Genomic DNA, 13896 nt, shown 5'->3' with positions numbered 1-13896 from the left:
AACAAAACAAGCAAAAACAAACTAACAAAAAGACCATAAATTTTAAGAAAGCTCAGAGAGAATCGGAGAGAAATGTTAGAAAAGGTTGGGGGTCCCAGATAAATGCTAAACAGGAATTTACATTACAGTCAAGTAGGTTGTGTTTGCATATTGTTTAAGTTTTCTAAAGCATTTTTACATTTAAGGTAGCCTAGAATGGTCACTAAAATCCACTTAAGGTAGGTAAGACAGATAGTGGGAACTTCTTTTTTTTTTTTTAAAGAGAGAGTGAGAGAGGAGAGAGAGAGAAAGAGAGAGAGAATTTTTAATATTTATTTTTTAGTTTTCGGCGGACACAACATCTTTGTATGTGGTGCTGAGGATCGAACCCCGGCCGCACCCATGCCAGGCGAGCGCACTACCGCTTGAGCCACATCCCCAGCCCCTGGGAACTTCTTTTTAAAGATGAAGAAGTTGAAGCAGGAAAAGATTAAATGATTCCCTCAGTATCTTTCAGCTAGCTGCATAGCTGGGTTAATACAAAGTTTCTAGAAAGTTCTACAAACTTCCTGCTTTCCCTCCCCCAGGAGAGTACCAGGGACTCACTTAAGGGTCATGCCATAAAAGTAGGTCTCTAAGTGGGGTGATTTTATTCTAGTGGATTTGATCATCAGCTTTAATGTTAGCAGGGAGGTTCTTTTAGTTACTATCCCATTAGAAGTTTCAACAACATCCCCAACAAGGAACTTCAGTTATGAAATGCCATCTCCTGGGAACTCTCTTCTTTCTTAGACAGTTCATTTCATTGTCTGACAGGTTTTTTGTTTTTTTTCTTTTGATGCCAGAGACTGAACTCTTAACTGCTGAGCCACATCCCCACTCTTTTATTTTTATTTTATTTATTTATTTTGAGAGGGGTCTCACCTAGTTGCTTAGGACCTCACTAAGTTGCTGAGGCTGGCTTTGAACTTGTCACCACACCTGGCTGACAATTTTGATCCTCAAGTTCTTCCCAATACTTGACATAATCTTTTTCCTTTTAAGTTTCACCTAAAGGTTTTTGTTTTTATTTTTTCTGCTCCCTTGGGACCACATGGAACAATCTAATCTCTCCCCTGTGGTACTTGAGACCTGTGCAGACAGGGTATCAAGACCACCCCTAGCACACCACCCTTGATTTCTTGGTCTCCTCTCACAAGACCTGATTATTGTCCCATTGTCTTTACTAATGTACTTCTTCTAGTGTGATATGCAAAGCAGGTGGGGGCTGAGACAGTATGTGGTACAGCCTGACCATGACTCCTTGATACAATATTTCTGTTAATACAGCTTACCAGAAATTTTTTCTTTCTTTTTCTGTCATTCTGCTAAAAATCACTCTGCTCCCAGATACTTTTCTATTTTTTTTTTTTTTCTTCCCAGTAGGGTCCTTTAAACCATGTCTCTCCTCCATTCTGTGTTCTTGTTGTTGTTTGTGCTGCTGGGGATTGAACCCAGGTCCTTGTGCATGTGAGGCAAGCACTCTACCAACCGAGCTATATCCCCAGCCCTGTCTCCCCTCCATTCTATTCCATTCTATATCATATAATTTATTTGGGAAAAAATCAGACTTAAGTTTTTATAACCCTAATGTTGTACAGTGATTAAGAACTTAGGCTTTGTAGTTATACTAACACATACTAACTTTGTTAACTTCTACAAATTTTATAATCTCTCTTTGCTTTAAATTCTTGTTTATAAAGAGATAATGTACCTCATGGTTTTTGTAAGGGTTAAATAATATACTTACTACACTTAAAAATGGTGTTTGTCATGATATAAGGACTCAATAAATGTTCGTTTTCTTTTAGTCCTCAATTCCATTTTGCCAGTATCATTTTGTATACTGATTAGTTAAATCAACACACTTTCTATTGATCTCACCGTCTGATTCATTCACAAATTTCATGACTTCTTTACATTTCTCTAAGTAAAATTTGTGAAAGTATTGTCCAAGGTAGAGCCCAAAGCACAGGCCTCTGGATAGGTTAACATTGATACATTAATCAGCACTCCCCCAGCCACAATTGTTGAACCTGTTATAGAGCCACCTACTTTTGCCTAAACTTCTGTTAATTAAACCTAAATAAATTTTAAACATATAATGTAATGTAGTTATCACCTAAGAGCTTTTTATTGCCTCAGATTCCTTTATAAGAAATAAAACATGGCAGATTCCGGGTTGGAATCCCTTCCTGTTCCAATCCTCCTTTAGTTCTCCCTAGAGGTGATCATTGTTTCATATTTCATTCTCATCCTATCCATATTTTTTGTAGCCTACTTTTTAAAAAATGCCTGAAATGGCTTTATCAAAGGACTTTATGAAATTTGAAATTTGCATTTAATATCACTATCAGAGTGGAGTTCTTGGGTAATGGGTATATAACAACTCTGGCTAATTAAAATTAATACATAAAATTATGGCAGGATGTGGGATCTCTTAGAAATAAAGGAAAAGCTAGAGAACCCAGTCTCAAAAAATCCAAGGTCACTGTCACCTTCAGGTATTGTTACCATTTTGATATGAGGTGTCCACCAAAAACTCATGTATGAGACCATGTAAGAAATCTCAGAGGTGAACTAATTGTGTTATGCAGGGCTGTAATCCATACGAATGGATTAACTGGGTGTGAGGGTAGGTAAATAGGGTGTGGCTGGAGGAATTGAGTCACTAGAGGGTATGCCTTCAGGTACAAATTTTGTCCCTGCTGAGGGGAGGAGCTGGGAGCAGTCTCTCTGCTTCCTAGTGACCTTGTACTGGGTTTCCTTCCTCTGCCACACCCTTCCACCAAGATGTTCTGCCTCACTGTAGCACAGAGCAATGGAGTCAGCCATCTAGGGGCTGAGACATCTGAAATCTTGAGAGAGCCAAATAAACTTTTTATTTTTATTATTATTATTGGTTGTTCAAAACATTACGAAGCTCTTGACATATTTCATACATTTGATTTAAGTGGGTTATGAACTCCCATTTTTACCCCGTATACAGATTGCAGAATCACATCGGTTACACATCAACATTTTTACATATTGCCATACTAGTGACTGTTGTATTCTGCTACCTTTCCTATCCTCTACTGTCCCCCCTCCCCTCCCCTCCCTTCTTCTCTCTCTACCCCATCTACTGTAATTCATTTCTCTCCCTTATTTTTTTCCCTTTCCCCTCACATCCTCTTATATGTAATTTTGTAAAACAATGAGGGTCTCCTTCCATTTCCATGCAGTTTCCCTTCTCTCTCCCTTTCCCTCCCACCTCTCGTCCCTGTTTAATGTTAATCTTTTTCTCATGCTCTTCCTCCCTGCTCTGTTCTTACTTGCTCTCCTTATATCAAAGAAGACATTTGGCATTTGGAATGGATTAAAAAAATGTGGCATTTATACACAATGGATTATTACTCAGCACTAAAAAATGACAAAATCATGGCATTTGCAGGGAAATGGATGGCATTAGAGCAGATTACGCTAAGTGAAGCTAGCCAATCCCTAAAAAACAAAATAAACTTTTCCTCCAAAATTTTTCTTATCAGGTCTTTAAAAAAAATGACTAAAACAGAAATTGAGATAATTTTAGGTTAAGAGTTCTTCATTGTGATGAATTTGTTTCAAATCTTTCCAATCCTTCTTCATACCACTAATGTGAGTCCAACTGGCTTCACCAATGTTTTGTTCTTACCTTTCTACCAGGGTAGATGAGAACATTTTGCTTGACTTGTCCATCAAGACTGCAGTTAGATGGGGAGGAGAGACAGAGGTGGAAGAGACAGGGGATCAAGTTAGCACATAACTATTTAGATGGATGTAATGTATTGGTAACATTTTGACTCTTGGTGAATTCACAGGTGTGCATTTCATAACTCTCAAAAATGTTACATTATTATTTTGCATGTATCAAACATATTTGAAAACAAAAGTGAACTTCAAGAAAACAACAGAAAAAAAAAGGTTGCATGCAAAAGAAGGCTTTTTGATTCCCACTGTAAAAGTAGAATACTGAGAGAAGAAGGTAAATAGATATTGGCCAAGTGAAAATGGGGAATCTGTAACATTCTGGGCAGCCACAGTGCAGCTGAGGTATCAGTTTATCAACCCTGTAATAAAAGAAAAAGAGGTTTGGGGTATTCTTAGTTACCCCATGCTGGAGATTACTTATGCTTTTTTAAAGTATGGGCAGGTCTTTCCTTTACTTGCCTATTTAGTTTGATTTAATTGAGTTTCAAGGGCTTTAAAGCCACTCAGATAAGCTTAAGAAAAAAAGGGGGGTAGGGGGTGGGGAATTAATTGTACCATAGCTGGAGTCTCTCATAGAACTCAAGGGCATTAAAAATAACTAAGCATAGAAACAAAAGCACATTCCCTCAGTGTCACCAGGTGAAGGGCAAGGATTCACCTCTTATGGAAGGTGCCTTTCTGGTGTTTGGAGGCAGAAACCTTGCTGAAAGTGAGCATGGGAATGGAAGGATAAAAATAAATATTATTCTCCATAGCACTTTCTACAATCTTATCTAGGCTCTATGTCTCATATGCTACTATAAATTTTGCGGGATCTATCTTTTCCCCCCAGCACCAAGAAATTTTGGTAGAATTAACACAGAAAGTTTATGGCCTGAACCTTATACCTGCAACTATTCAGAAATAAACCATTTCCTTTTATGTTTATTCCTTGTATTCCTTTACTGGTTCCAGAAAGGATTTCCATTGATGTTCAGCAATTCAATCATAACTGCATGTTTTCTCAAAACTCACAGGTATTACTCAACGGGCCTAGGAAATCTGAACTCATTTATAGTGTCTTGGTGGTCTCAAAAAAATAATTTTTTAGACTTATTTTTTTTTATTTCTTGTTACGTTCCGCAGCAAACTCTCAAACAAGCTGAAGAAAAAGGAAGATTTATTAGAATCACTACACAGGTAAGGTTACAATAAGGGACAACCAACAGAAAGCTATAACTGGACCCCCCAAAATGAAGTAAGATTATCAGAGCTGGAAGATAGGCGAGAGGCCAGGAACATTGTTCCACAGTGCAGTTACAATACAGGAAGTACAGCTGGCTAGAGAGGCAGCTTTTTCCTGCAGTAGGATGGGATAGGCAAGAGACACACAATTGAGAAGTTAAAGACAATGATGTTTTGAGATAAAGGAGCTGAAACTAAAGGGGAAGAGTGTTGTTAAATGTGATTTTGTATATATTTACTCCTAGACCCCTCTACCGTGTATAAGTTAATAATAAAAAGCAAATATATTGAATCCTGCCTACCAGAAAGGACAGCTTTAAAAAGAACAGGACAGTGCTCAAAGGAGGTATTAAATACTATTTCTGAAATGAGGCTGAAGTTTCATTACAGTAGAAGAACTTCAGTTCTTTTTTTTTTTTTCAGAACTTCAGTTCTTAAAAGTACCTAGCTATTTTGAAAGAGATATTTTCTGTTACTCCACACTTTTTCTCACAGTGCAGTCTTCTTCCTTTAAAAACAAAACTTCCTAATCTTTTGCTACAGTTTTCCCCTCTAAATATCAGATTGATTGTTGTGGCTTTGGTAAGGTGTTATTAGAGAGAAGAATAAATAAAATGAGTGATTTGGCCTTTCACAATATAGAGAGGAAAGGAAGAAAGGAAAGATGGAGGGATGTGACCAGACTGTGTTTAGTTAAGAAGCAACTTGTCCCTTAAAAGATAACTCTGAGCTGGGAATGGTGTCACATGCCTGTAATCCCAGCAGTTCAGGAGGTTAAATCCAGCCTCAGCACCTTAGCTAGGCCCTAAATAACTCAACAAGACCTTGTTTCTAAATTAATTAATTAATTAAAAGGACTAGGGATGTGGCTCAGTGGTAAAGCGTCCTTGGGTTCAATCCCCAGTTAAAAAAAAAAAAAAAAAAAAAAAAGATAACTCTGTGCCTCTTGAAGCCTTTTCAGGAGACAGAAGGCTGAAGGTCCTTCTACCCTCTAAGACCCCATGTATTCTAGACATAACCAAGTTCATGGTCAAGGCCTCCTCTGGCTATTCTCTAACATACATTAGACAACATGTGTTTTTCCCTCTTAATTTGTGTGTAGGCTCCCATTCCTCCTCCCCTCCACTCATACTTTTTCTGTTCAGAGGAAATAGCAGGCTGCAGAAAACCCCTTACTTTTTTTAAAAATTTATTTATTTTTTTTTTTTATTTTTTTTAAAGAGAGAGTGAGAGAGGGTGAGAGAGAGAGAGAATTTTTAATATTTATTTTTTAGTTCTCGGCGGACACAACATCTTTGTTGGTATGTGGTGCTGAGGATCGAACCCCGGGCCGCACGCATGCCAGGCGAGCGCGCTACCGCTTGAGCCACATCCCCAGCCCTTATTTTTTTTTTTTATTGGTTGTTCACAACATTACAAAGCTCTTGACATATCATATTTCATACATTAGATTCAAGTGGGTTATGAACTCCCAATTTTTACCCCAAATGCAGACTGCAACCCCTTACTTTTGGTCCCCTACCCCCTATAGGCGTCCCTTCTTAACTGGGAGGCTGACTCTGTTTTTAGAGCCCTCATGGATTGGAATTACCTCAAGCAGTAAAAAGGAAGAAAGCTACCCGCTCAGAACACATCTCCAAGTGATGCATGTAGAAGAGCTGATCTAAAGCCTTGATGCTCATCTGAGAAACCAGTGGCTTTTCAATCCTGAGTGAAGTAAAGGACTCTTTCTTCTTTCTGGCACCCAGTAAAACTCAAAACTATTTCCCTGGTGAGGATGGAAGAAATAACTGAGCTCTGGGAGCCTCTAAGTTTCATGGGTCACTCGTTCATTACTTTGTTCAACATTTATTAAGTGCCGTCTCTGTGCCAGCTACTATAGTTATTGCAAGAGACACCAAACAGATGTGGTCCCTGTGCTAATGGACCTTGTGGTCTAGCAGCACAGACAGCTGTAATATACAACAGATCACAAAATGTTCCTCAGAATCAGGGATGGAGGCAAAGCAAGCCAACTCGCAATGCTGGAGGAATATAAAAGCAGAAAAGCAAACTTCGGGGTCTGAGGGTGTTAAAGGTTTAGTTTTAAGGGGAAGAGAGCATTTTCTTAGTTGGCTAAGGAAAAATGCTGAATTATGGGCTCTTTAGATCCTTAGGTTGGTTTTATATTCTAAGTAAAAGAAAATGCCACTCTGGGACATGTCTTTTTCATGATTTGTGTGGTCACTATTATTCTTTTTTCAACTCTGCGTAGAGTGAGTGATTGGGAGAGATTATGTTACTTGCCTCAAAAATTTCACCAGGAGGTTAAATGTATTAGGGGTTTCGACAAAAAAAGAAAAAGAAGCATAAGTATTAGTGGTTATAAGAAGATATGTTAGGAAATACTACACACTGGAGGCAGCTACATGGAACAAAAAAAAGTTTATATGCTGCAATAAGAATGACTATTTTCATAGTTAAAGCATGTCTGGCAAGAATGACAAACACTATATTGATGTAGATTTTAGTTTTTATTTATATTTTGGAGAGATAATTACATTTTGATTTTGTGTCATTTCTTACAGAATAGATTTGTTATTCCACAGGGATCACATATCCTCAGTAAGCTTTGCAATTTGTATTGCTGTTTGCTTTCTCTGTGCATGTTCATGGGGTACGTATGAACTAAGTCTCCCAATGGAGGTGGAATTGCATAGAATTTAAGAGCTGATGCTTCTGGAGTCAGAAAGTTCTGGATTCAGACACTGGCTCTGCTATTTAGTAAGTAGTTAAATGACCTTGAACAAGCTTCTTAACCCTGTCAAGCCTTAGCTTCAGTTTCCTAACTGTAAAATGGGGACGATTATCATTCCTATTTCTAAGGGTTATTGTGAGAATTAGACAAGATCATGCTTATGCAAATAGTTCCTGACAATAAATGTTAGCTCTTTTATGTGGATTGTTATACAAAGTGATGTTTAGTGTCCACTGATATGGAGCTTTGAACAATAAATAAAAATGTTATTGTCTGAGTAAGGTAATTAAAATTCTGAAGAGGTTTGGGAAGGCCTTTCTTTAAAGATTGCTAAAATTTAATTCGGTGGCACAATAATTTCAGTGATTGGGGCAAATAAAATATTTCCTTCTCTTTTCTTTACAAGAGACTGTGATATTCTCGAGTATTTGGGTAACATTGGAGAATTCCAGCGTATTTATGTACTTCTGACTTGACTCATTTAACTTTCTTAATATGTGTCTGCAGTAGATCAAGAACTCAATATTAGATCCAACTCCTCTTTGCATCCTTCGGGCTCCACAATATTGTGATAGCATTTTTCAAAGCGTGGTTCATCAGAATCACCCAGGTACCTATAAAAAATTCAGATTCCTGGCATTAATACATGAACAAGTCTCTAAATTTTAAGTAAGTACTCAACCTGACTAATTTTTATTTTATGTGATGCTGGAGATTGAACCCAGGACCTTGTAGATGTTAAGTACATAGTGTACCCCTGAGCTACATCCCCAGCTCCACAACCAGACTGATTTTTATGAACACCTAATCTTAGGCATGAGTAGGCCACATTGATAATGGTGTTCCACAAATAAGCTATACTCCCTAAGATCTCTAACAGGTTGTGCTTATAATTTAAATAGTAGCTTATGTGAAGTATTTATGTAACATACCTTCACAGGGTATAAAACTTTCCATGCCTTATCCACAATTTCCAAATCACTTGATTAATAATGATTTACTTTTTCTTCTAAGTCTTCAGATACAATTCTCTTTCCTACTCATTGTGGTAACAACGAAACTGTTAACTTGTCTTTGTTATCAAGGAGTACAAAGGACTGGAGGGAAAGCTAAAGTGAATGGCTGTATGATTGGGATTTGCAGAAACCCCTCTGGTTAAAGCAAATTTCTCTGTGTTTGAACTTGTTAAAGCTGGTTTTTCTATCCCTACTCCCTTTGTCCCTAAAGTATCATACATCCATAACATATATCCTCATGGCATCCCCAACCTATATATCCCTGACCCTTTTCATCCTGACAGACTATTCCATACCCATTTTGATCTGCAATTGCTATCTGGTTCTGCTTGTAGAATTTTATTACCAGTGAAGGTGGTAAAACTTATATTTCCACGTTCTAGTTTGTAAATAGAGAAGAATATATGTGGAGAAGTGTCAATGTGAGTTGGAAGGTAAGGGAGAGAAAGAGAAAGGTGCCAATAAATTCAGGGAAGAAATCTCTACCTTTATATTGCTTGACCCGTTGGTAGTTACAGCACAAGAGACAGGTGAATCACAGAGGCAGAACTGATGCTTGCTGCCTCAGTATGTTGAATCTATAAGTATTTAGCTTGTTACGCCATTTCTATAGCCCAAGCAAGATGACAAAATTTGATATTTGAAGTTCTATATTTGAGGATTGATTGGTATATAAAAAACAATGCTGATTTCCTTTTGATTAAAAATATTTTGGGGCTGTGGATATAGCTCAGTTGGTAGAGTGCTTGCCTCACATGCACAAGGCCCTGGGTTCAATCCTCAGCACCCAAAAAAAAAAAAAAAAATTGGCTGGGCGTGGTGGCACACATCTGTAATCTCAGCCACTTGGGAGGCCAAGGCAGGAGGATTGCAAGTTCAAAGCCAGCCTCAGCAACTTAGTGAGGCCCTAGGCAACTCAGTGAGACCCTGTCTCAAAATAAAAAAATAAAAGGGGGCTGGAGTTGTGATTAAGTAGCCCTGGTTTCAATCTCCAGTACCAAAAAAAAAAAAAGTATAAACACACACTTATGTTTTAAGAGACCCTTCTGAATAGAATTAATACTCATTTTTTAAAGTATTTTTGTTTTTTTTTAAGAGAGAGTGAGAGAGGAGAGAGAGAGAGAGAGAGAGAGAGAGAGAGAGAGAATTTTTTAATATTTATTTATTTATTTTTTAGTTTTCAGCGGACACAACATCTTTGTTTGTATGTGGTGCTGAGGATCGAACCCGGGCCGCACGCATGCCAGGCGAGCGCGCTACCGCTTGAGCCACATCCCCAGCCCCTGTTTGTTTGTTTTTGAGTGCCTTTATTTTATTTGTATATGGTGCTAAGGATCGAACCCAGTGCATCACATATGCTGGGCAAGTGCTCTGCCACTGAGCTACATACAGCTCTAGCCCAGAAGTAACACTCTTTATGTGGTAAATGGGGAGGTCACGATTTGGGAAAGCAAAAGAGTCTCTTTAGCACCAATGTACAAGTGTCTCACAAAACATACCTATCCAGTAAACAACTTTAATAACATGGGGACCCATTTGCTAAGATGGCTTCCACCACTACTCTCTGCATCACAGAGGTGGCTCCAAATAAACTGTCAGAATACTGGTTATACTTGTGGGCTTTGTCGTCAGACTGATAGGGTTTTTGAATTCTGTCTCCACCCCTTACCAGTTGCATGTACCTGGACAAACTACTCAGCCTCAAATTCATCAACTGAAGTAAACATGATGGTAATGTTGTCCCTGGTATGTAGTATCACCACCCAACGTGTTCTTCTCTTTTGTCATCTTATGCTTCTGTTTTCACAATATTTTTGTGTATCTTGTCTAGGTCTTTTTCATATATAATCATGTAACATCTCAAGATGTTCCTAATACCCTATTCCTCATTTTATCAAATTTGTTTATTAATTCAATGGGTCTTTCCTAAGTACCTACTAAGTGTGGGCACTGTTCCTCATTCTTAAAGCAACAACAACCATTTAAAAAATCCTCACCATCATGGATCATACATTTTAGTTGAGAGGAGAATCACAATAGGCAATAAACAGGGTAAATAAGTTAATTCCATAGTATGCTAGGTGTGATTAGTATTATGGGGAAAAAATAAAGCAGGATTATGGAGATGGGGTGTAGGAGTGGAGGTGTTATTTTAAAGAGATGATCAGGATAGGCCTCCCTGAGATGTTTAAACAGAGAGGAGATGGGAAATGCCTTTTTGGTGAAATTTTACAGAGCTCAGTAGACTTGGGCAATTTTAGGTAAAAGTGAGAGGCTGGAATGCCTAAAATAAGAGAGAAGTTATTGCTTAATTTCCCAAATGAAACAAAAAAGCAGCAGAAGGAAGATTGGTAGTGCTTGCCCATGAAGTGGCAATAACCATTTTCTGTTTTTCTCTTTCTGACTTCACTGTCCTCTATTGTTTAAAGGTCACAGAATCGTCATCTCTCACCCCCTTAGTATCACATCTCAGAACCTTAGATGATGGATAATGTTATCAGTAAAAGATGAGAACTTGACCATACTTATGCTGTATCTCTGTGTGTTTCATTGCAGAGTTTATATAACAAAATTGTATGTCTTATATACCATAAAGTTAAAATGCTTTGCAAGGAGACACCTATAATTTAATTATAAATCTATAATTAGATTTAATCTTAGGCAATTTTTATTGAAACAGTAGAAAAAAGGGACTGGGGATGTAGCTCATGGTAGAGTGCTTGCCTAGCATGCACAAGACCCTGGGGTTCAGTCCCAACCCCACCCAAAAAAAAAAGGTACACAAAATTGTCAAGCTTGACAAAGTAGGAAGGGCACTGCAATGGGATTCAGAATAAGGGTCTGCCCCAACCCTGTCGCTAACTGTCATTTGACGTTCCTGTACCAACTACTTTCCCAATTCTGAATCAGAAAGGTAAGAGATGTCTCTTCCACCTCTATTTCCATGAGTTTTTTAAAACCTCCAAGAAAATTTTTCTTGAAATTAGAGCAGGTATAACGTGTAGGACTATAATCTCTTGACATCTGTTTTGTGGAAAACTGTAATTAAGATGATTTGTCCATTTTTGGATGGGAACAAAAATAGAGTAGTGGTAATCTTCCACAAATTATTTGTACTTTATCTTTTCATGCTGTAAATGAAGGAGAGAATATATTCTTGCCACATATTGCTCACCAGCAATTTTGCCATATGTAGAACTCCAAGGCCTTACCATAATGTATTAGCTATCAAATACTTAAAATATTCCAGTATTTATGAATTTAGAGTCTTACAGGTAATCCTGATCTGCCTTAGGGTTTCAAAGCCTTTTTAGCCATTCTTATTTTTATATCAGTTAATTCTATCAGTAATGTGTTATAACTAACATATTATAATCTTCATTTTATTTGAGAAAAAAATTGAAATGTTAACAAGATTCACTTAATAAATCAATGCCACTCCACACTGTAAACCTAAACCTTTAATCTTCTAAACCAGGGCTGCCGGGAAGTAGCTCAGTGGTAGAGCATTTACCTATCATGTGTGAGGCCCTGGATTCAATCTCCAGTACTGGAGGGAAAAAAGATGTTAAACCAGGGTTGCAAACTACTGCCTCCACACTAAATCTGCATTACCTTCCCTCTTTCTTTTCCTTCTCATGTTTTCATATAGTTTTAGCATTTTTTAATAATTGAAGAAAATCAAAAGAATAATACTATTTTATGGTATATGAAAATTATATTAGCTAGGCATGATAGCATATACCTTGTAATCCCAGCTACTCAGGAGGCAAAAGAATCACAAGTTTGAGGGCAGCCTGAGCCACTTAGTGAGACCCTGTCTCAAAATAAAAAATGGAAAGGGTCTAGGATGTAGCTTAGTGATAGAGTGCCCCTAGATTCAACCTGAGAACTTCAAAAATTAATTAATTTTAAAAATTCATATTTCAGTGTTCATAGGTACAGACTTACTGGAACATGGACACATTCATTGTTTATATATTATCTGCTCATCTACATTTGACTACTTTCTTAAAAAATGGCTAAATTGAGTAGTTGTGACACATTGTATAACTCCAAAAAACCAAAATATTTACTATTTGTCCCTCTGCAGAGGAAAAAAAAAAAAGTTGCTGATATCTGTTCTCAACTATATGGATCTCTTTTAAGAATCTAGGAGGAACACACCTAGACTCCTTGCCTACCTTATGTTACATATGTTTGTACATGGTACCATTTTGTAAGAAAATTACATGTCTTCTCTACATTTCCCTCTTTATGGAGTGGTTACTCATTTTTATCTGACATTTCCACTTTTTTATTCATCCATTCACTCCACAAGCCCTTATGATCCGCCTACCTGGGAACAAGTGACTAATAGAATTCAACCTTATAAGTTACTTTTTACAGACAAATAATTGACCAGTACTGCATAGTTGTTGGAAGTGCCATCACAGGGTTATCACTAGAAAGGGAACATAAAAGGAAAGGTCCTCGACTTGGCTGAGGGGCTGGCGAAGGCTTTCTCACAAGGAAGACACTTGAGCCAAGGACAACCAGAGGAATGTGCTTCATTTGTGTACTATATGTCAAAATGCATTCTACTGTAAAATTAATAAATTAATTAATAAAAAAAGACTACAGTGAACCAGGGCACAGTGATGCCCAGTTACATGGGAGGTTGAGGCAGGAAGATATAAGTTTGAAGCCAAACTGGGAAACTTAGTGAGATCTTGTCTCAAAATTAAAAAATTAAAAAGGGATGGGATGTAGCTCAGTGACAGAGTGCCCCTGGATTCAACCCCCAGTACCACAAAAACAAAACATAAACAAATAAATTACAATGAGATATTACTGCACACCTATCAGAATGGCTAAAATTAAAAAAAAAATAGTGACAACACCAAATACTGGTGAGGAAATGAGAAACTAGTTTCTTTTTCCATCCTTCTTTTACATGTAAAATGATATACATAGTGTGGCAGTTTCTTATAGAATTAAATATGTGATCACCACATGATCAAGCAATTGTATTTCTGGGCGTGTGTTCCAGAGATATGGAAATTCATGCTCCCATTAAAACTCGGACATGAATGTTGATAGAAGCTTATTTTCTTTTTTTTTTTTAATAAGTTAACGTTTATTTTATTTATTTATTTTACGTGGTGTTGAGGATCGAACCCAACACCTCGC

General features: G+C 37.5%; 1 protein-coding gene across 1 annotated transcript in view; it reads left to right on the top strand.

Annotated features, from left to right (window-relative positions):
• Window positions 1–13896, top strand: part of LOC308652717 (uncharacterized protein) — a gene marked incomplete at both ends in the record, with an annotated part of 85184 nt that overhangs the window by 4766 nt on the left and 66522 nt on the right. Inside the window, one exon of the mRNA XM_081300742.1 lies at window positions 4873–4926. Coding sequence (XP_081156868.1) covers window positions 4873–4926 — 54 coding nt within the window. The remainder of the gene's footprint in view (window positions 1–4872; window positions 4927–13896) is intronic.

Source organism: Spermophilus citellus (genome assembly GCF_964194105.1).
Source record: "Spermophilus citellus genome assembly, chromosome: 7".
Classification (NCBI taxonomy): domain Eukaryota; kingdom Metazoa; phylum Chordata; class Mammalia; order Rodentia; family Sciuridae; genus Spermophilus; species Spermophilus citellus.
The sequence above is the reverse complement of the archived record's forward strand: the minus strand, read 5'-3'. Positions and strand labels throughout refer to the sequence as shown.